We start from the raw sequence: 23,333 nt of genomic DNA on the forward strand, positions 1-23,333 counted from the left end.
GATTGCTATTTGCAAATTAAGCCAATCAAGCATCAATCAAGACTTGAAATCTCAAATCGGTGCTCGTTCTGAGCAAAAATATCTGCTGGAGTAAAATATATTGCCCTCCTTTCTGAAAACCGATGCTCTTGAGCTCAACATATAAAAGCTGCAATTGTTCGATCACAATTTTGTCAAAAAGCCAACTACACAATACACAATACCCCACCCTGCTCCAAACAATATCGAAAATGCTAATTTGTGGATCCGCCATTAAATACAAAGAGCAGGTCTTTATTTCTGAAACCCAAGGGGGGGTGGGGGGGAGTCGTGAATATTTTCTTTTTTTTTTTTCTCGGTTGATTTAAAATTACTTGCATTTTATTACTGTTGAAAATTGACATATTTCGGCTCTTTGTTGAAACTCCCTGATGCCTTTTCAGAAAGATTCCTACGTAGCTTTTATAATTTGCTTTCAAAGCTTCTCCTGGGAGGAGAGGAGATTGGCAGTCGTACCCAACTAAATTGGTAAACTGTAATAAAAAGCTTCAAATAATTTTCAACTTTTAACAGATGTCAAGCTTTCTAAGTAAATTATGCCACTCGCGAGCTTGTTCGGGCTTTGTGCGCTCGCTTGATTAAAGTGAACATGGAAGTAAACAACTGGAATCCACGCAAATTCAATTCTGCCTTAAAATCGACACTGTACAAACAACCTGGCTGTGAAGATGGAGAGCTGAAGCATTTATTGAACGCAGGCGGGGTGCGTTATTGTCGAACGCTGCCGCCATCCCTCCGATCTGTGATGAGCACCAGACATGGGAACGTTGAGCGCGGAAAGACCGTAGTGCTACATTTGTAGTAACAGTGTACAGATGATCCAGTTTTTTCTTGACTTCAGTTTAAAATGTTCTCCAGAAAAAGTTAAAAAAAAAAAAAAAAATTAAAAGGAAATGTAATTAAAAAAAAAAAAAAGTTCATAAATACCTTTACGTAGCATATCAAAATTGTTTTCTCTAAAGGAGGTAATCACTAAGGAATTAAAAAGGCCACTGTATTTTTACACTGACAGAACATAAATTTGTTCCAGAATGTATAAAGGGCAAATGCCAGATAGATTAGGGGAACAGCAGTGTGAGCAGTCTCTTCTTACTTCACACCCCTAGAATTTCTAGTATTAGATCAGATATACATGGTAGACAGCAGAGTGAGCAGCCTCTTCTTACTTCACACCCCTAGAATTTCTAGTATTAGATCAGATATACATGGTAGACAGTAGTGTGAGCAGCCTCTTCTTACTTCCCACCCCTACCATCTCCAGTATTAGATCAGATAGACATGGTGGACAGCAGTGTGAGCTACCTCTTCCTTAATACCCCTGGCATCTCCAGTAATAGATCTGTAAGACAGGAAGTACAGCAGTTTATGATAATTTAAGCTCCCTGATATCTCCAGTATTTGATCAGATAACCAGAGGAAGCACTGTGAGCAGCCTCTTACTTCACACCCCAGGAATCTCCAGTATTAGATCAGATAGACATAGTGGACAGCACTATGAACAGCTTCTCGCTTCACATCCCTGGCATCTCCAATAATACATCAGTACGACAGGATGATAAAGAGTGTCAGCAGTCTCTTCTAACCTCAGCTTTCCTGATGTCTCCAGTATTAGATCACAGACAGGGTGGACAGCCTCTTCTTACATCAGCACCCCTGGAATTACCAGTATTAGATTAGAAAGACAGGGTGAACAGCAGTGAGAGCAGCCTTTTCTAACCTCAGCTTTCTTAATACCTCCAGTATTAGATCAGATAGACAGTAGTGTAAGAAGCCTCTTCTTACTTCACACCTCTGGTAACTTAAGTATTAGAACAGATAAACCAGGTGGACAGCAGTGTGAACAGTCTCTTCTGACCTCACCACCTGTTGTTTCTCTAATATTAGATCAGATAGACAAGATGGACAGCAGTGTGAGCAGCATCTTCTTACGTCCACAGCCCTGGTATCTCCAGTATTAGATGAGGATATTTACTGGGAACACATCTTCCTACACAAAACAAAGTGGGCAGAGTTTCCTACTGTACATGCTCATGGACTTTTGTCTTATTAATAATCTAGCACAGTTTTTTTATAGTGATTACGTCCTAAGACAAAACAACAGTTATTTGCTAATTAAAGCTAGATAGGAATATATTTATAATGACGTCTCTATTAGTTCTTTTCTTTTAATCCCAGGGAACCCCTTAAAGTTTATTTTAAAGGGGTTGTTCATTCATGATCAGTAAACATGGCAGTGATAAGCAGACACCAAACGTTTTTTTATGGGCGTAAAAAAATAACATTTTCCCAGGTAAACAGAAGATGTAGTGATAAAAATATGCAAACAGTATAGACGCTGAATGATCATATTTCTGCTCCTCCCCTATTTTCAGCAACCTATGTAAAATAGACCTGGGAAAATGTATCAAACGCTGATAAAAGTGAGAAAAATATTCACCGGAATTCCATAAGGCTGCTGGGGATAGAATGAGAGTCCATTTACAGTGGATAGAAAAAGTCTTGACACCCCTATTAGCCCGCTAGGATTTTACCATGTAAAAATCATACCAAGAAGATTAATTATACACTTTTTCCATCTTTAATATTTTTTCCATCTTTAATATTACCCATAGTCTGTATAAATCCATTAAGTAACAAGCTAAAGTTATTTGGAGAGGGGAAACACAAATAACAAAACTAAATAAATTGCTTGCATAAGTGTGAACACCCTCATAACAGGGGATGTGGTTGTGTTCAGAAATAGCCAATCACATTTACACTCATGTTACATAGTAGTCAGTGCACGAATGCCATCATTCACAGCAATTGTGATCAACCCCATATAAAGGTTGTGTGTTCTAATAGGATTTTCCTGTTTCACTTAAATGTTACAGCAAAAACTGTGGTGAGTAAACAGCTGACAACACAGCAAAGGGAAAGTTACCAGTCAGGAGAAGTGTACAAAATCATTTCCAAAGCATTGCACATACCATGGAAAGCTGAAAACGGTCATCAAGAAGTAGGTTCAATACGGCACACATTACTAAAATACTGGACGCCCCTCAAAAATTAATGAAACAAGAAGAAAAGTGGTCCGAGAAGCTGCCAAGAGACATATTTATGCAACCACATTATTTTAGTTCATTCGTTTTCGTTTTCCCTTGGAAAGGTTTCCATTTATTTTTCCAATGGATTTGTACATTGAAAAGTTCGGAAAAGTTCAGAAATTATTTTTTGGGGTGTGATATTTTTACATGACAACAAATCTAGCATTTTAACAGGTGTGTGTAAACTTTTCATATTCATTGTACTTTAAAGGAAATTTGGCACGGGTACGCAAAGTTGTTGTCTTATCGTCTTTCTTCAGGAGCACGCTGCTCCTCTGCGTCATAACTCCCTGCATACTAAGGAGCACTGCGCTCCAGAAGACTGACAGTTTGGGTCGGCCACATGGCTTAGACACTGGCCTGAACAGTGCCCTTTCCTATGACTCTGCCTCCACGGCCTGGGAGAAACGCAAAGGCAGGGAAGTTGTCTGGATGAGTGTATTATGACATCGGCCTTCCCAACCCCGGAGTACCACCACGGTCACCCTCCGCTCCCTGTGCCTTTTTCCCCATCCCACAGCCTTCAAGTCTCCCTCACACTCCCGTAGGCAATCCCACGGCCCACTATATAGAAGCAACGATGACCGCTTCCTGCGTGCTTTATGTTCTGACGTCTGGGTCCCGAGGTCCATGCACGCGCACTAGGCGTGGCCGCGCTCTCTTCTCTATTCTTAAAGGGAGAGCAACACCAGACCTGGATATTCCTCCTATGGCTCTTGCAGGTACTGAGTACTTAAGGCACGCTCCTCCATTGGGAGGTACCTTTTCAACGTGTTCTTGTAGCCAGTCTGCCCGTACTAGCTGTCAGGTAAACCGTGCAATCCCGCACTCTGTATTATTTGTGACTCTGTCTCTGCTTTCATCGAGTAATGCCGGCGTTCTTGCTTGTGTCCATCTGCTTAACTCCCACTCCTGCAAACACCTACCACCTGCCATTTACCACCTGTACAGCCAGCCGCACACCACACCAGACTCTGCCTCATCTGTCCTGGTTGCTTGTCTCCGTCCTGTGGCACTAGCAAGGTTATCGGGATCACCCGGGCTGCCTCTGGGCGGACACTTACCAGCGTGTGTACCTGCTGCCACCTTCCGTGGTAGTAGTGAAGACTCGGTGGCTGCACAGGTCCACTCCTCCTGGTCAGTGAACAGTACCTTGGTCCAGTGGACCCACTTCCACTTCGTCCACTAACTCAGGCGAGACAGCGATTCCACAAACTACAGGATAGCGCTCACAAACTATATAGATAAGAGCTTCCAAGAGCTTAATTTAAAGACCAGTCACCTCTGATGGACTGCAGCGGTGGTCGGTAACCTAGGCAACCAGCAATTAAACAAAAAAATCCTTCTTTTGTGGAGAACAGAGAGGAACTTTAATAAGAAGTAAATTGCAAATTGGTTATTTTTTACATTATGATTATGAGACACCCCTTTTAAAATGTAAAATGAATTTCTCGTGTAGCTGGAAATCTTAGAAACAAAACCCGGCTGAAACCATTTACATGGATTAAAAAGGGACCATATGAAATGTGTGACACAGCTAATGCTAAAACGTATCACATTACATGACACTGGCTTGTAACAAGCGATTACGTCTCCAGTACAGTCCTTAATTTCATTTAATAGGTTGTAAAAATTCTGCGCGGTCTCCATTAAGTGACAGAACGCTCCGAGCGCCTGAGGGTAAAACCGGTGTCATGCATTTCATTAAGGGAAATGCACCGATGGAAAACCGGGGAAGTCACCTCCACTCAGGAAAAATCGGTCCCAAAAAAGCATGGGTTGGGGGAACACAGACCGCCAAACAGACAAACAGGAAAATATCCCACCGCTATCACAACAGAGGATTCACACGTAAAGTCGAACTTCTAGATTGGGTCAGCTCATTACAGTTCACCACTCGCCAATTATATCCCGTGACCTAAATTATAACCCTTGTTATAATTTTTATTTTATAATTCAATAGTACACATTAAAATAAACAGCTCTGTAATATTTCTTATCAGACAAATCGGCTTCTTTCTCTGCCAGAATTCATCAGTCATTAAAACAAAATTCTCAATTCTGAGGTAAAATCTGATTACAATAATGACTTTGCCATTACTGAGATAGGAGATGGTGTTGGTGCTGACGAGAGGCAGGGGAAGGCGACACGGGGCAGGGGAAGGCGACACGGGACAGGGGAAGGCGACACGGGGCAGGGGAAGGCGAAACGGGGCAGGGGAAGGCGAAACGGGGCAGGGGAAGGCGACAAGGGGCAGGGGAAGGCGACAAGGAGGAGGAGAGCAAGGGGAGGTGACCAGGGGGAGGCGACCAAGGGGAGGTGACCAGGGGGAGGCGACCAGGGGGAGGTGACCAGGGGGAGGCGACCAAGGGGAGGCGACCAAGGGGAGGTGACCAGGGGGAGGCGACCAAGGGGAGGTGACCAGGGGGAGGCGACCAAGGGGAGGTGACCAGGGGGAGGCGACCAAGGGGAGGTGACCAGGGGGAGGCGACCAAGGGGCAGGGGAAGGCGACCAAGGGGCAGGGGAAGGCGACCAAGGGGCAGGGGAAGGCGACCAAGGGGCAGGGGAAGGCGACCAAGGGGCAGGGGAAGGCGACCAAGGGGCAGGGGGAGGCGAGCAAGGGGAGGTGACCAGGGGGAGGCGACCAAGGGGCAGGGGGAGGCGACCAAGGGGCAGGGGGAGGCGACCAAGGGGCAGGGGGAGGCGACCAAGGGGTGGTGACCAGGGGGAGGCGACCAAGGGGCAGGGGGAGGCGACCACGGGGAAGGGGAAGGCGACCACGGGGCAGGGGAAGGCGACACGGGGCAGGGGAAGGCGACACGGGGCAGGGGAAGGCGACAAGGGGCAGGGGAAGGCGACAAGGGGCAGGGGAAGGAGACAAGGGGCAGGGGAAGGCGACACGGGGCAGGGGAAGGCGACAAGGGGCAGGGGAAGGCGACAAGGGGCAGGGGAAGGCGACAAGGGGCAGGGGAAGGCGACAAGGGGCAGGGGAAGGCGACAAGGAGGAGGAGAGCAAGGGGAGGTGACCAGGGGGAGGCGACCAAGGGGAGGTGACCAGGGGGAGGCGACCAGGGGGAGGTGACCAGGGGGAGGCGACCAAGGGGAGGTGACCAAGGGGAGGTGACCAGGGGGAGGTGACCAGGGGGAGGTGACCAGGGGGAGGCGACCAAGGGGAGGTGACCAGGGGGAGGCGACCAAGGGGAGGTGACCAGGGGGAGGCGACCAAGGGGCAGGGGGAGGCGACCAAGGGGCAGGGGAAGGAGACACGGGGCAGGGGAAGGCGACAAGGGGCAGGTGAAGGCGACAAGGGGCAGGGGAAGGCGACAAGGGGCAGGGGAAGGCGACAAGGGGCAGGGGAAGGCGACAAGGGGCAGGGGAAGGCGACAAGGGGCAGGGGAAGGCGACCAGGAGGAGGCGACCAAGGGGAGGTGACAAGGAGGAGGCGACCAAGGGGAGGTGACCAGGGGGAGGCGACCAAGGGGAGGCGCTACATGCAGAGGGAGGCCCTAGAGGCAAGGGGAGGTGCTGGAGGCATGGGGAGGCGCTAGAGGAAGAGCACTGCCCCCTCCTCCCACATCTATCTACTTAGCATCTGAAAATGAGGATTTATACCATATATTGTCATTAACCGGATAAACATACCCATTCAAAAGGGACCTGATATATATTACCTGTGGATCGCGTTGAATGTATTTTTGTCTTTAAAACAATCCCCTAGAGCAGAGCTCCCCAACCTTTCTTACCCTGAGAAACACATTCTGTTCTGAAAGAGTATCACGAGTCACATCCAGAAACCCCCAAGAATTGACATCCCTCTCCTGCCACCCATCCGCCACAGTAATGACAGACATAGACCCATATATAAGTAAAACAAACAAAGTTTCCTCACAGAACTCACACTGAGGCAGTATAACATGGTCCAGGGCAGGGCAAACATATCATTGGTGCAATCTGTGTGGCCCCCACAGTGGCCCAAGAGGTTGGAGGCCCATTTCTACTTCTAAAACAGGTGGAATTGTGAATTTTGATGAGTTTTTGGACTGAAAAAGGCCCTGATACTGTTCTTGCTTAAGGGCCCTTTTCTATTAAGTGTGCGCCAGCGGTCCAGGGTATTAGGAATTCTCCACCCCACTGTTGAATCCACGGTTAATCAAGCCTATAATTGACAGTATCACCTATCTCCAGGTTACTATATTGATCTCTCCACCCACAGAGTCAGGATATGCATATCTATATCTGCTATTTTGTGCAGGACTATTCACAAAAGTCACCATTCAGAGACTTGCTCTTCATAACTGCTTTTCAGACCTAAGGCCAAGGTGCACACAGCCGTGATTCACACATAATGGAGCCGCGAGCCACATGTGGCTCTCTAGTTACAGGTTGAGGAGCCCTGCCCTAGAGCGTCAAGCCTATCTATGCGTGTATAAAGAGAGGCCTGTCAGTCACTGGCAGCGGGCGGGGAGAAGCTTCCACTGACACGCCTGTCCTTCTAGTCCCCCATGCAGCTCGGTTCCCGGCAGCTTTTAAAGTATGTTTTTCTCTAAAACATTGCAAAAATTCAGAGCCAATCATACTTGGCTTAAATCATGTAGACAGTGTCTAATACTTGCTGCCCATAGATCGGACTGCACTTATCAGCTGCCAGGTTCCTTCTCAAGTGTGATACCAATGTGATATGACTGAAAAATGAGTGTGATTAGATAGGGATCCTAATCAAAAGATAGTGATCACAGGTATTATTTGATCCATCCAAAACTCAGTATCAGAGAGGTGTCCTCTGGTTGACCTAATTTCACCATGATGAGCAGGACTTGATTATGAGGAAGGAACGCTTACAGTTGAACATATGCAGGAAACTTGTGGCTAGTTAGAAACATGTGTAGGAAACTGGCGATGTAAAATTCACAGCTCATTGCAACACATGCAGAAAATCAGTGGTCAATTAGCAACAGGTGTAGGAAGCTACTGGTGCTCACAACAGCGTGTGGTCAGATTACATGACCATGACTCAGCAATCACATGCTGGTCATCAATTGCAATACTCGGTGCACACGACGAACACAATGTACAAAGTAGAATATAAAAATACAGGGCTCGCTTAGTGAGATAGGGAAATTTCCAGGACGCTCAAAGTGGACGCACTGCGCCTGTGATACAGAGGCCGGGTTGTCTTTCTTCTCACTAATCGAGTCCCTCCGATGAGAAAGGAAGTGCTACAACATACGGTAATGTTGATGCATATTTCTGTTATTGTATAAGATTCTATGACTATAAAGTACAGCTAATGCCTATGTACCATTGATTATTCATGTGCTATTAAAATTAAAAATATCTTGCTATAAAGAATCTTAGTATTTGTGCCTGATTAGGATATCAGGGAGCGCTTCGTAAGTATGAGCTTTCAGCCACTTTTTAGGAGAATTTAGCAAGACATCAAGGTATTTAGAAACTGTCCCAATTCTCATATTTTGTGACTTGTCATCAACTCTATTTCAGTGGGTGGGTTTCTTTGCATTTCCATTTTGTCAGCACTATAGGTGCTAGAACTCGCCCTTACCTCCCAGAATACAATACCTACTACCTCTCTGTTATGCCTGTAGGCAGTGAGACAGACAGGAGAGCAAGAGCAACAACAACTTGTTCCTGTCTATCTGTCTCAGAGTCTCTACTCATAGAGAAGGATTACACCCGACATCAGACATTGGATAGGAATATACAAAGAAGGAAAAAACACAGACTACTTTGGCGGAAATTTTTGAAGTTAAACAACACTTATAAATGTATAAAGTATAAATTTATATATTGAATTAGAGTCTACATCATTTGTCAATGCAGGAAAAGACGCTCGCTAGTGAGGGCTCTGACTGTCAGTAATGTCCAAGATGAAGCTGAAGGCAGCGGACCAGAAGTGAATATTTTACAGTAATTATCTGTAAATCCGGAGTGCGGCCGTCATGCAGATAAGTGCCAAGTATTTAATGAATAATAGATTGGGGCAGGGCGGCAGCACCATATTCTGATCTGTATCTGTATTCAAAGAAGTGGTTATTGGATGAGAACCAGGAAAATACGAGGTCGTGTCCCTTTAGGCCCCGGCCATGTAAATTTAATTCTATTTTTAATTATAGCAGTAAAATCGGGCACAGTACGGCTGACAGCGATCTCACCTCGTAGCAGACGTCCGTGCTCAGACACGTGTACACATTCTGCTGCACGTCCAGGATATCCTGCAGCAGACCCTTCCAGTGACTCTCACTGACCGGAGGTTGTCTAAAAAAAATGCAAAGAGCAGAACAGAATATTGAGAAACATATACATAATATATTACTTTTGCTATTTCTCTTCTTAGTTGTGGCCCTATTTAAGAAAATGGCTGTAATGCTACAACCAGGAGCAGCAGGTGAACAGGAGAGATGTAGAGCTTCTACGTGTAATGCGGCATCTGCCCTCTAGATGTCACTAGCATCTAGATAGGGAGGTAACAGAATGGTTGTACAAGCAGAGAGTCAGAGCTTGGAGGTCACGTCACTGCAAAGGAGGAAGAGGAGCCGAAGTCACGTGGAAGCCTAAGGTTGGTTGCTGGGAGGTAACGTCCGGTACAGATGGGGAGCAGAACCATAGTCAGAGGTCAGAAGCCAAAGGGGAACAGAAGTAGAAAAGGGGGGAAACGGGACTGAGGGAGTCAGATAAATGGAGCATCAGGAAGTCAGGGAGCACAGACAAGACGGACGGACGGAGCAGTGGACTGGGAAGCGGAGTAAGGGTAATAGGACGAGGTTCAGAATAAACTCACGGGAAACAGAAGCGCACACTGCAGAGCAGGAACTATCACTGGTGAAGTTCCGGTGTAAACAGCGCAAAGATAATGCAAGGTGATTACCGGAGTGAGGCACCAAATCAGCCTCGCCCATCGGCAAGGACCTGGGGAATACAAATAACCGCGCAATAGATAAAACCCAATGGCTCTGCAAGGAGCAGAGAGAAAGGTGAATCGTGACAATGGCACATAATAAAAGTCCTCAAAGACATCACAATAAAGTTGGCCCAAATTTGCTAGTATAGGTGGGATTGGCAGACGATCAGAGACATACATAGAAATAATGAGACACCAAACCAAAATTTCTATTTCGGCTTCCACCCCTTTCTCTTTACACAAATATTTGGGGGACCCATAAATCCAAAATTTTAAAACCAGAGAGAGACATGCATTGTGGCAAGTGCATTATAATTATGACCCTACTGAAGCGCCTTATAGATCTCATCCACTGCAATGCCCTTTATATGGCCCTTACAGTATGATACCTCAAAAATGCTCCCATACACCCACATTATGGTATATATCCCCACAGTGAATTCACCCACATAACCCGGCCCCCCAATACCCCATACATGATACCCCAACACATTTTGATGTGCTCACATTGCCGACAACACAGTATAAGGTTTCCTAAATGCCCCTAACACAATATTATACCCCACAGCAAGATGTGCATAAAATGAACACAGAATAACAGCCCCCACACAGTATAACAGGGCCCTATACACAAAAGCATGGCCCCCACAGTCCTTCAACCACAAAATGATTGCCATCAAAGGTACCACACAATGTGATGGTCCACTGCACCCCCCACACACACACACACACACACACACACCGTGTGATGGCCCTTATAGGCCATACACAAAATATGATGGCCCTCGTAGGCCCCACACAAAATAAGATGGCCCTCATAGACCCCACACATACACTGCATGCAGAATTATTAGGCAAATGAGTATTTTGATCACATGATACTTTTTTATACATGTCGTCCTACTCCAAGCTGTATAGGCTTGAGAGCCAACTACCAATTAAGTAAATCAGGTGATGTGCATCTCTGTAATGAGGAGGGGTGCGGTGTAATGACATCAACACCCTATATAAGGTGTGCTTAATTATTAGGCAACTTCCTTTCCTTTGGCAAAATGGGTCAGAAGAGAGATTTGACAGGCTCTGAAAAGTCCAAAATTGTGAGATGTTTTGCAGAGGGATGCAGCGGTCTTGAAATTGACAAACTTTAAAGCGTGATCACCGAACAATCTAGTGTTTCATGGCAAATAGCCAACAGGGTCGCAAGAAGGGTGTTGGGCAAAAAAGGTGCAAAATAACTGCCCATGAATTGAGGAAAATCAAGCGTGAAGCTGCCAAGATGCCATTTGCCACCAGTTTGGCCATATTTCAGAGCTGCAACGTTACTAGAGTATCAAAGCACAAAGTGTGCCATACTCAGGGACATGGCCAAGGTAAGGAAGGCTGAAAACAACCACCTTTCAACAAGAAACAAAACATAAAACGTCAAGACTGGGCCAAGAAATATATTAAGAATGATTTTTCAAAGGTTTTATGGACTGATAAAATGACAGTGACTCTTGATGGACCAGAGGCTGGATCAGTAAAGGGCAGAGAGCTCCGCTCCGACTCAGACGCCAGCAAGGTGGAGGTGGGTACTGGTATGGGCTGGTATCATTAAAGATGAACTTGTGGGACCTTTTCGGGTTGAGGATGGAGTGAAGCTCAACTCCCAGACCTACTGCCAGTTTCTGGAAGACAACTTCTTCAAGCAGTGGTACAGGAAGAAGTCGGCATCGTTCAAGAAAAACATGATTTTCATGCAGGACAATGCTCCATCACATGCATCCAACTACTCCACAGCGTGGCTGGCCAGTAAAGATCTAAAAGATGACAAAATAATGACATGGCCCCCTTGTTCACCTGATCTGAACCCCATAAAGAACCTGTGGTCCCTCATAAAATGTAAGATCTACAGGGAGGGAAAACAGTACACCTCTCGGACAGTGTCTGGAGGCTGTGGTGGCTGCTGCACGCAATGTTGATCGTAAACAGATCATGCAACTGAGACTCTATGGATGGTAGGCTGTTGAGTGTCATCATAAAGAAAGGGCTATATTGGTCACTAATGTTCTAGGTTTTGTTTTTACATGACAGAAATGTTTATTTCAAAATTTTGTGCAGTTATATTGGTTTACCTGGTGAAAATAAACAAGTGATAAGGGAATATGTTTGTTTTTTATTAAGTTGCCTAATAATTCTGCACAGTAATAGTTACCTGCACAAACAGATATTCTCCTAAGATAGCAAATCTAATAAAAAAAACCACTCCAATTTCCAAAAATATTAAGCTTTGATATTTATGATTCTTTTGGGATGATTGAGAACATAGTTGTTGATCAATAATAAAAAAAATTGTCTAAAATACAACTTGCCTAATAATTCTGCACATAGTGTATTGTGATGGCCTTCACAGTACGCCAAACACAGTATGATGGCCCTCTTATGATGGCCTATTGCACCCCCCCACACACTGTTTGATGGCCCTCATAGGCCATACACAAAATATGATGGCCCTCGTAGGCCCCACACAAAATAGGATGGCCCTCATAGACCCCACACATATTCTGGTGGCCCCCACAGTACCCCAAACACAGTATGATGGCCCTCTTATGATGGCCTATTGCACGACCCCCCCACACTGTGTGATGGCCCTTATAGGCCATACACAAAATATGATGGCCCTCGTAGGCCCCACACAAAATTAGATGGCCCTCATAGAGCCTACACATATTGTAATTGGCCCCACAGTACCCCAAACACAGTATAATGGCCCTCACAGGTCCTACATACAATATTATGGCCCACTGTACCCCACCCACCATCACAAACAGTATGATGACCCTCATAGACCCCACAGAAAATATGATGGCCCTCACAGACCCTCACACAACGTGATGGTCCCCACAGTACCCTAATCACAATATGATGGCTCACTGCACCCCCCCCCCCCACACACACACACACACACACACCAGTGTGATGGCACTTTTAGGCCATACACAAAATATGATGGCCCTCGTAGGCCCCACACAAAATATGATGGCCCTCATAGGACCCACACACAATATAATGGTAAACTGCACATCCCACACAGTGTGATGGCCACCACAGTAACCCAAACATAGTATGATGGCCGTTGTAGGCCCCATACAGAGTAGAACGACCCACTGCACACACACCCACATCCACTGTGAAAACCCTATAGTCCTCCAAAGTATGATGGCCCTAATAGGCCTTACACAAAATAGGATAGCCCACATAGGCCCCAAACACAATATGATGGCCTAATGTAACAACCCACATACACTGTTTAATGGACCACACACAGTATGATTGACCCTACAAGCCCACGTATATAGTATGCTTAAATGCATCAATGAAGAAAAAACAAAAATCCAGCACTAAATGTGCACTACAGCACTAAAAATTCCAACTGTACTTATTATAAAATTTTGAGATTTTTGGCAAAAAATTGCAATTTCTTGAGCTGCCCCGCCACGTCACGGCAAATCTCATTTGAGGCAGTCCTACACTAAAATATTTTTATAAAATGTGCCATACGGCCTCACATATGAATAGTAGAACTGCTCTCAGCAGCACTCACCTGATCTATTTCAATCCCGTACCCATGAGTGAGTTATGGCTGTGGGCGGGACAGGTCCAAGCAAATGCTGCATGAAGTAAATAGCCTGTGGACAAGGCCTGATGACTTAATGTGTACAGTCACCAACCGCCAAAAAGGCCGTATGGCACATTTTATAAAAATATTTTAGTGTAGGACTGCCTCAAATGAGATTTGCCGTGACGTGGCGAGGCAGCTCAAGAAATTGCAATTTTTGGCCAAAAATCTCAAAATTTTTATAATAAGTACAGTTTGGAATTTTTAGTGCTGAAGTGCACATTTAGTGCTGGCTTTTTGTTTTTTCTTCATTAAATGCATCAATGTATTGCGATAGGAACAGAATATCTATATTTAGTTGTTTGGTTTTTTTTATTGTGGTTCTCTGTATCAGAAATCAGTGTTATATTAGCCCATGACAAGTGAAAAAGATACTCTTGCCATGCTCTAAGTGTATGTGAGCTTATGGACAGGGTGGTTTAAATGACTGAAAATACGTACCTCCACCAAACGAATGCGAAAACAAAATGGCACCTGCCAAAGAGAACATTTAAACAGAGGCAGAGATGGATTCTACTTTTATGTATGACCTTATTGCTAAGCAAAGCAACACAAGATGATATCTGTTGGTGGTTCTGACATTGATCCTTAAGCGTCCATACCTACTGATGAGTATAAAGTAAAATAGATGCACACAGATGTAACATAATTGTATGCCAAAAAATATTTAATCTGCGGTTGTGTTTCCTTGCCTCCTTATTGCCATGCACATTTCGATCAGATCAAGATCAAGTATACATGATAAGTTCAGTAGAAGGAAGAAAATAAATTAGCTATCTAGATGCCAATTATGTCCAGGACAATCTGTGCCGTTATTTAGATGCAAAATTTGTGATGCAGAAAAAAACCTAATATTGTGCCGATTCAAACTATAATAATCTTTCAGTAAACTGTACGTACACTTAGTGAATTCTGAGCCATTATCTTCCTATTTATACCATGTGGTCATATGTTTGATTGCTGCAAATCATTACTAATGAGTCTCCACTCAAAAAGTGCAGTGAGGCTCCAATTTCTGTTCAGAAGCTACACAGATGCCTCCACACTGTTCCAGTCATTGCACTGGTTACCCCCCTGTGACAGAATACAATAAACACTAAGCCACAAAAAGTATTCCATAGTACTACACTGCCGACAACTCCTCCCTAATTCCCAGCTAACTACAAACATGGGCTTCATGTTAGACGACCATTCTCCAAAATCCAAACCTTCTCCTAGACTTTTCTCGTGCTGTATCAGTTTTTTGGAATGCACAATACAATGTAAATGTTGTGGCTGCCGAGGACCGGCAAGCGGCCAGGAGTGGACCCACCGGACACCTCTGGAGGAGTTAACATGGAGCTAGCCCCTATACAGGGACTGTCAGGCTCAGCCCTAGGGAGCCTAAATACACGATAGCCAGGACCAGTGGTATCAGCTCTTACAGATAGGAGAGTCTCAGAAGTCCGATATGGATTTGCTCAGCTGTGGCATGGACGTGGTGACTCAAACGTGGCAGCACAGAGGTGGTGGTAACTACAGGCTCTAAGAAGAGATACAGGTTAGTAGGATACAGGTTAGCGGGTACAGGTCCTGCGAGATCCAGGACTAGACACAGTAACTGCTACGGGACCTGAAAACTAGCAATGCACTACGGATAGGCAACATTGCTCAAGCAACTCTCTTAGGGGTGGAGTGCCTTAAATACCTACAGGTAGATTGCTGACCTCAAAGGTCACTTCCGGGTAACAGGACGCTGTCCCTTAAAGAAAGGGGGTGTGGCCGTGCGCGCAACCTTCGGGCACTCCCAGAAGGCCTGCAGGTGGCCTGGAAGCAGGAGGCTGATGCAGCAGGCCGCGGGACAAGTGAGAACGGCACTGAGGCATAAGAGCGGGGGCACCACGCCGGGACCGGACGATACAGTAAGCTCTTGGAAGCAGGGCCACTCACTTATAGCCTTTGAATTGATGACTGTTTTACGAAGGGGGTACTAAGGGTAGAATTTTTAGAACCTGTGATTGGATGATTTCTTTTCAGTACTAATCAGTCCCCTCGTCCTTATTCTCTCCTTAACTTAGGGCAAATTTGTTCTGGAATTTGAGCTGAAAGCCTCAGTAAGTAATGAAAGAAGTAATAGATTGTATACTAGATTTCAGCCTGTTGGATCACCATTGTGTAAAATCATGTGCATTACGATAAAAGATTTCTCCAAGATATTACTACATAACATATTTAGTCTTGTAAGGTAAATGGTCAATCACGAGATGTCATTCTAAGTGAAATATGACAAACATGACTTTTATATGATTCTGGCCACGTCTCTGAGTCATGTCCCGCTGTTTCATGAACATCCACGTGACCCCAATGAGTTTAGGATCAGTGCACATAATCAGTGCTCCACAGTATGGTGTATTGTGCATTGTCAAGGGGAGCTGAACAGAGACATGTGTCTTCATGTGACCTGATACGTCGTCTCCAAAACCCATTGATGCAATGAACCCCGTAGATCACTCGCATTTAATTGAGGTCATAGCAATCTTCCAGCTTACACAGACTGCATTAAATATATATACATTTTTAAAGGTGGGAACCAAAGCAGTAGCGGTGCATGTAGGATATCTTATGGTCAGGATGATTTAACATTTTTGTGCAGAAGAGTGCAAAACCATCCTGACAGGCTAACCAAAATTAGCAAACAATTTGCCAATCGGTAAGACGGACAGTCCAGTTATAGCAGCTCGGATTTGCTCAATGTGTTACTTATTGGTGATCTTGCACTTCTCAATGGTCAAGGCATGGTTGGCCCAGTCCCAGTAGATCAACAGAAGGAGTGGTCCAAATGTCACCTCCCAATTCCTTCCAAAACTAAAAACTGGCTCCAGCTTCGGAAGCCCATACACGTTAAAGTTGGACCAGCTGGTCTTGTGAAACCAAGGATCTTTTTGACAGACAACCAACTGACGAATGTTCGTCTTGGATCAAATTGCGGGTGGGGAATGTTGGGTTTTTGACCAGCATAGACATCATTAGTTGAAAAAATATCTAATATTGACAAATGCTCCTTGATTGGAACATTTTCATCCAATGTGGATGGGGGGCTTAAGGCAGACATGCTTACCAAGGCGGAGGCCAATAACCAAATTGCAAGGACTGGGGAAACACAACCTTATCTCAAAAAAGCACACTTACAAGTAAAGAAAGCTGGTAAAACATTGCTCTACATCCAAATTGGTTCAGAGATTAAAACAGTTGACCTTAAAAGGAACCTGTCACCACTTTTTTGCCCTATAAGCTGCGGCCACCACCACCGAACTCTTCTATACAACATTCTAACATACTGTATATAAGAGCCCAGGCCACTGTGAGAACATAAAAAACACTTTATAATACTTACCTAACGGTTGCACTGTGGGCGTCTACGTTTTCCGGTGCCAGCGCCTCCTCTTTCGGCCATCTTTGTCCTCTTTTTGAAGCCTGCGTGCATGATGCGTCTACATCATACACACTCGCCGGTCCTGCGCAGGCGCACTACAATACTTTGATCTGCCCTGCTCGGTGTGGCCTGGGCTCTTATATACAGTGTGTTAGAAATCCCACTGTTGTAGCCTGGAACCTCACCAGCAAATGGACTCCATCAATGATTGCAGATTACTGCTGGACAATTGTAAGAGATGCTCCGATGCAGACAAGCAAGCAAAAAAGAGTTGCCACTGAATGAGGACCCAGTTTGTATTAGTGTTTTTATACATTTTTTTTTTTTAGTTACTTGAGGCAAGTTTGATCCACATAAATCAGAAAATTGACAAAATATTCTGCATCTTCATAATTGCAAAATTAATAATGTTTCAAAGTACTGAAACTTTTACGCATTCGTTATTTGTAGCAGTAAAAGGAAAAACGGCTCATTTCACAACTGAACCTGACAACTTTGAAAATATGTAAAAAAAAACAAAACTGTGAAATTGGTTGATTGAAAATGCAGGACAGATTAAAAGATCACATTTTGTGTGTGCTCATGTGTAATAGAAGTCTGGTGTTACAGCAGTTGGGGGAATAATCGATCGTGTGCTATCACTGCAGAATGAAGGAAAGTTAATGATAAGAATAGTTACTTTTTCTTCTTCATTTCACATTAACTTCTCTAAGTGAGCTGTCACACTGCGACGCTCCAGCGATCCCACCAGCAACCTGACCTGGCAGGGATCGCTGGAGCGTGGCTACACGAGTTGCTGGTGAGCTCACCAGCAACCAGTGACCAGCCCCCAGTCTCCTAGCTACAGCACACATCGGGTTAATTACCCGATGTATGCTGCAGCTAAATGTGCACAGAGCAGGGAGCAGCGCACACTGAGCGCTGGCTCCCTGCTCTCCTACTTACAGCACACATGGGGTTAATTACCTGATGTGTGCTGCAGCTACATGTGCACAGAGCAGGGAGCAGCGCACACTGCTTAGCGCTGGCTCCTTGCTCTCCTGGCTACAGCACACATCAGGTTAATTAACCCGATGTGTCCTGCAGCTAGCTACATGTGCACAGAGCAGGAGCCGGCAGCACAGGCAGTGAGGGCGGAGGCTGGTATCGAAGGTAAATATCGGGTAACCAAGGACAGGGCTTCTTGGTTACCCGATGTTTACATTGGTTACCAGCCTCCGCAGAAGCCGGCTCCTGCTGCCTGCACATTTAGTTGTTGCTGTCTCGCTGTCACACACAGCGATCTGTGCTTCACAGCAGGACAGCAACAACTAAAAAATGGCCCAGGACATTCAGCAACAACCAACGACCTCACAGCAGGGGCCAGGTTGTTGCTGGATGTCACACACAGCAACATCGCTAGCAACGTCACAAAAGTTGCTCGTTAGCAGCGATGTTGCTAGCGATGTTGCTTAGTGTGACGGGGCCTTAAGGGTATGTGGGCACGTTGCGTTCTGTGCAGTGCGGAAAAGAACGCACCTTCTAAAACTGTAAACACCGTTTGTCCAAAAAAATGCATGGATGCATTTTTGACAGTGCTTCTCCCCGGCAATTGAGCTCTGCTACATGCCCGGTGACAGCAGACACAGACGCTGCCGTCACTCAGGTTACCCGTGGAGTCCTCCACCTGAGGGCGCTGGCCGCGGGTAACCTGAGTGACGGCAGCGTTGATCACTTTAGTCACTCGGGCGACTTGCTGTCACAGCTGGAGGATCCAGCGGTGGCCATGGGTAACCTGACTGACGTCATCGTTGATCGCGCTGCTCACTTCAGGTGCTTCGTAAAGCTGACAGAGAGCGGTCGTGGTCTGTGGCCGCTCCTGTCAGCTTCATATGCAGCAGAGCTGAGAGCGTCATGGGACGTCGTGTGGATTACGCCAGACCTGGATGGGTGTTTGGGGATTAATAAAGTGGTGAAAGATGGAAGAGGTGGAATTTTTTTGTCTTTTATTCCATATAAAAGATTTTTTCGGGTGTATGTGTTTATTTTCTTTAACTTACAGGTTAATCATGGAAGGTATCTCGGGGAGACGCCTGCCATGATTAACCTAGGACTTAGTGGCATCTATGGGCTGCCATTAACTCCTTATTCGGGATGAGCCGGATAGAGTCCCTGGACTGTCGCATCTAATGGATGCGGCAATTCCGGGCGGCTGCTGGCTGATATTGTTAAGCTGGGGAACTCCGCATAACAGAGCTCCCCATCCTGAGAATACCAGCCTTACGCCGTGTGGCTTTACCCTGGCTGGTATCAGGGGGGACCTCACGTCTTTTTTTATTTATTTTACTGCACGATATAGACCCGCCCACTGGGGGCTGTGATTGGTTGCAGTAAAAAAGCTGTCACTCAGTGTGGGGGCGTGTCTGACTGCAACCAATCATAGGCGCCGGTGGGCGGGGGAAGCAGGGAATACGAGATGGAATAATGAGCGGCCGGCATTTTCAAAAGAAGAAAAGCCGCCGGAGCTTTGTGACAGCCGTGCAGCGCTGCGCTGGTGATCAGTGAGTATGAGAGAGGGGGAGAGACCGACCGACGGACAAAGAGAGGGACAGACAGAGCGACCAATTGACAGAGAAAGAGACCGACCGACAGACAGAGGGAGATTAACCGACATCGACAGAGAGAGACTGAAAAGACCTGCGTTTTGCTTGTCAAAAAAGCATGTAGAACGCAACAAAAATGCAGTCCAAGTGCATTTTGGTTGCGTTTTGACCCCCATCATTGATTTCAATGGGTGGAGAATGCAGCTACAACGCACAAAAGAAGTGACATGCTGCTTTTTTTTCCGCAGCGATTTTTGGCATCAAAAACGCAGCGTGTGCATTGAATTTTTGAACTTCTCATAGACTTTGCTGGGGAAGCAGAACGCATGCAATTTGGCACTGAAAACGCTGCAGTTCAAAATGCAGAGTTAATGCGGGAAAAAACGCAACGTGCGCACATAGCCATAGGCTACTTTCACACTACAGTTTTTTAACTGTAGCTAACCGCATTTAAGCGGATCCTGTATTTTCAAAGTGCAACGCATGCAACCGCAACTGTTATTTTACCGGATCTTTCTACTTCTACTTTTTATGGCTGCTGCGATGGATGCAGCGGGACACAGAATTTATCGGCCGGCACTGGAGTCAGCTGAAGTCCTGATCTCACAGCCCGCACATGCTGCGATGGATGCAGGTTAACAGCAGTCACTGCCTGCTGCCGATCACGTGTGACCGTGTGCGGGCTGTGTGGTCAGGAGTTCAGCTGAGTTCAGATCAGCTGACTCCAGTGTCAGCCGATTGGCAAGTTTAATCACTAATATAAATATTATATATACACACACACACCTATCTCTCTCTATCTCTACCTATCTCTACCTATATATCTCTATCTATCTATATATAATAATTAATAATAATAATTTTATTCATTTATATAGCGCTATTAATTCCACAGCGCTTTACATACATTGGCAACACTGTCCCCATTGGGGCTCACAATCTAGAGTCTCTATCTGTATGTCTTTGGAGTGTGGTAGGAAACCGGAGACCCCGGAGGAAACCCACGCAAACACGGGGAGAACATACAAACTCATTGCAGATGGTGTCCTTGGTGGGATTTGAACCCAGGACCCCAGCGCTGCAAGGCTGCAGTGCTAACCACTGAGCCACCGTGCCGCCCAATGTATCTCTATCTATCTATATATCTCTATCTATAATTTATTATATATATATATATATATATATATATATATATATATATATATATATATATATATATATATATATATATATATATATTGTTCTGCGACCTGTACAGCTGTCCCACTAGCTCAGCTGCAATACCAGATACAAGAAAAAGATAAAAAAGGCAATGTCTCTACAATATGGCAGCCATGTTTTTTTTCTCATTCTGGACAACCCTTTTAATTCGATAAGTTGTCTTTCTCGATAGCCATTATTTCAATCCTACAGCCGCCCTCTGAGAACCTGTCGCCTTATTTTTAGCTTATCCGTCCCTTACAATCTCCTTCATTATTTATTATCTGGCTTTTGTGATTAAAAGCGTACAATGCCATTCGTCTTTCTCCAACCTTGGAAGATTTGCTTTCCGTTTAGGGGATATCATTCTCCTAGATTAGACTATTGATTGGGTGTTGTAATTACCTGTTTCTGTCCAGCCATTATATCACTGATATCGGCAATAAGAGGACCCGGCGTCTTCACTCTGACCTGGGCTTTGTCATAGGGGGATTGTACCGGGGTCAGCAGGTTATTTGGCCTGTAAATGTACAATGCATTGGAGAAACCCCAGGGAAGGTTCCTACCAACTGAAGAGGCCTTGTTTTTACTTCTGAGAAGTGTTTCATTTAGAAGGTATTGATTGCTGATGGTATACATAATACATGGTTTATTTTCTGTAAGTCGACACAGACAGAAAGGCTAACATGGGAAGATTTATTTAGGAAAAGAAAATATAGAAAAAAAAAAAGTAGCATAATGATAAAAATGTATCTCCGTTCTATCCATCCATCCAACCAGCCATCCATCCATCCATCCATCCATCCATCAATCTAGCCATTCATCAATCCAGTAACCAACCATCAAATCCAGTCAGCCAGCCATCAATTCATCCAGCCAGCCATCCATTCATCCAGCCAGTCATCCATTCATCCAGCCAGCCATCCATTCATCCAGCCAGTCATCCATTCATCCAGCCAGCCATCCATTCATCCAGCCAGCCATCCATTCATCCAGCCAGCCATCCATTCATCCAGCCAGCCATCCATTCATCCAGCCAGCCATCCATTCATCCAGCCAGCCATCCATTCATCCAGCCAGCCATCCATTCATCCAGCCAGCCATCCATTCATCCAGCCAGCCAGCCATCCATTCATCCAGCCAGCCATCCATTCATCCAGCCAGCCATCCATTCATCCATCCAGCCAGCCATTAAGCCAGCCATCCATCCATCTAGCCGGCCAGCCATTCAGCCAGCCAGTAATCCATTCATCAAGCCAGCCAGCCATTCAGCCAGTCATCCATCTAGCCAGTCATTCATCTAGCCAGTCATTCAGGCAGCCATCCATCAATCTAGCCAGCCAGCCATCCATCCAGCCAGCCAGCCATCCATCCAGCCAGCCAGCCATCCATTCAGCCAGCCAGCCATCCATCCATCCAGCCAGCCATCCATTCATCCAGCCAGCCAGCCAGCCATTCAACCATTCATCCAGCCAGCCAGTCATTCATCCAGCCAGCCAGCCACTCATCCAGCCAGCCATCCATTCATCCAGCCAGCCATCCATTCATCCAGCCATCCATCCAGCCATCCATCCATTCATCCAGCCATCCATCCATTCATCCAGCCATCCATCCATTCATCCAGCCAGCCATCCATTCATCCAGCCAGCCATCCATTCATCCAGCCAGCCATCCATCCATTCATTCATCCAGCCAGCCATCCATTCATCCAGCCAGCCATCCATTCATCCAGCCAGCCATCCATTCATCCAGCCAGCCATCCATTCATCCAGCCAGCCATCCATTCATCCAGCCAGCCATCCATTCATCCAGCCAGCCATCCACCCATCTAGCCAGCCATCCATCCATCCATCTAGCTTGCAAGCCAGCCATCCATTCATCCAGCCAGACATCAATTCAGCCAGCCAGGTAGCCATCCATCCAGCCAGCCAGCCATCCATTCAGCCAGCTAGCCATCCATCCATCTATACATCCACTCTGACATTAAAATTTCAGCACCTAGAAGGAAGAGACAAGTCTGGGGATGCTGCAGGCAATGTTTGCACATTTCGGAGTATGCAGCATGATCCACAGTAGCACAAGCAACATACAGTCTGGCATTGTAATGTTTAAAAATGGCTCTGGCGCTGGCTTACAACACGAAAACATCATGCCACATGTTGAATGTGCTCCCATGGCCTGCAGGATTTTCCATCAAGCACATCTGGGACATCATTGGTAGGCAATTATAAAAGAGCTGCCAGCAGTGGATCTTGAGGATTTGTTGAAGAGCACTCAGTGCGGAAGTAGATTCCTCAGACAGCCATTAATAACCTCCCTGTCAGCAGCCAGGGTGTGTGAGAATTTCTCTATGAGATCCTGTAGACGAGTACCCTTAAAATGATTATTTTTTTAAAAGTGAATTTGGGTTTGAACCAAAGATTGATGTGCCATATCCC

General features: G+C 45.6%; 1 protein-coding gene across 1 annotated transcript in view; it reads right to left on the reverse strand.

The window, feature by feature from the left end:
- Positions 1-23,333, reverse strand: part of NBAS (NBAS subunit of NRZ tethering complex) — a 1,027,824-nt gene that overhangs the window by 620,581 nt on the left and 383,910 nt on the right. The window contains 1 exon segment of the mRNA XM_075341124.1: positions 9,298-9,400. Coding sequence (XP_075197239.1) covers positions 9,298-9,400 — 103 coding nt within the window.

Source organism: Anomaloglossus baeobatrachus, chromosome 3, assembly GCF_048569485.1.
Source record: "Anomaloglossus baeobatrachus isolate aAnoBae1 chromosome 3, aAnoBae1.hap1, whole genome shotgun sequence".
In the NCBI taxonomy this organism is placed as follows: domain Eukaryota; kingdom Metazoa; phylum Chordata; class Amphibia; order Anura; family Aromobatidae; genus Anomaloglossus; species Anomaloglossus baeobatrachus.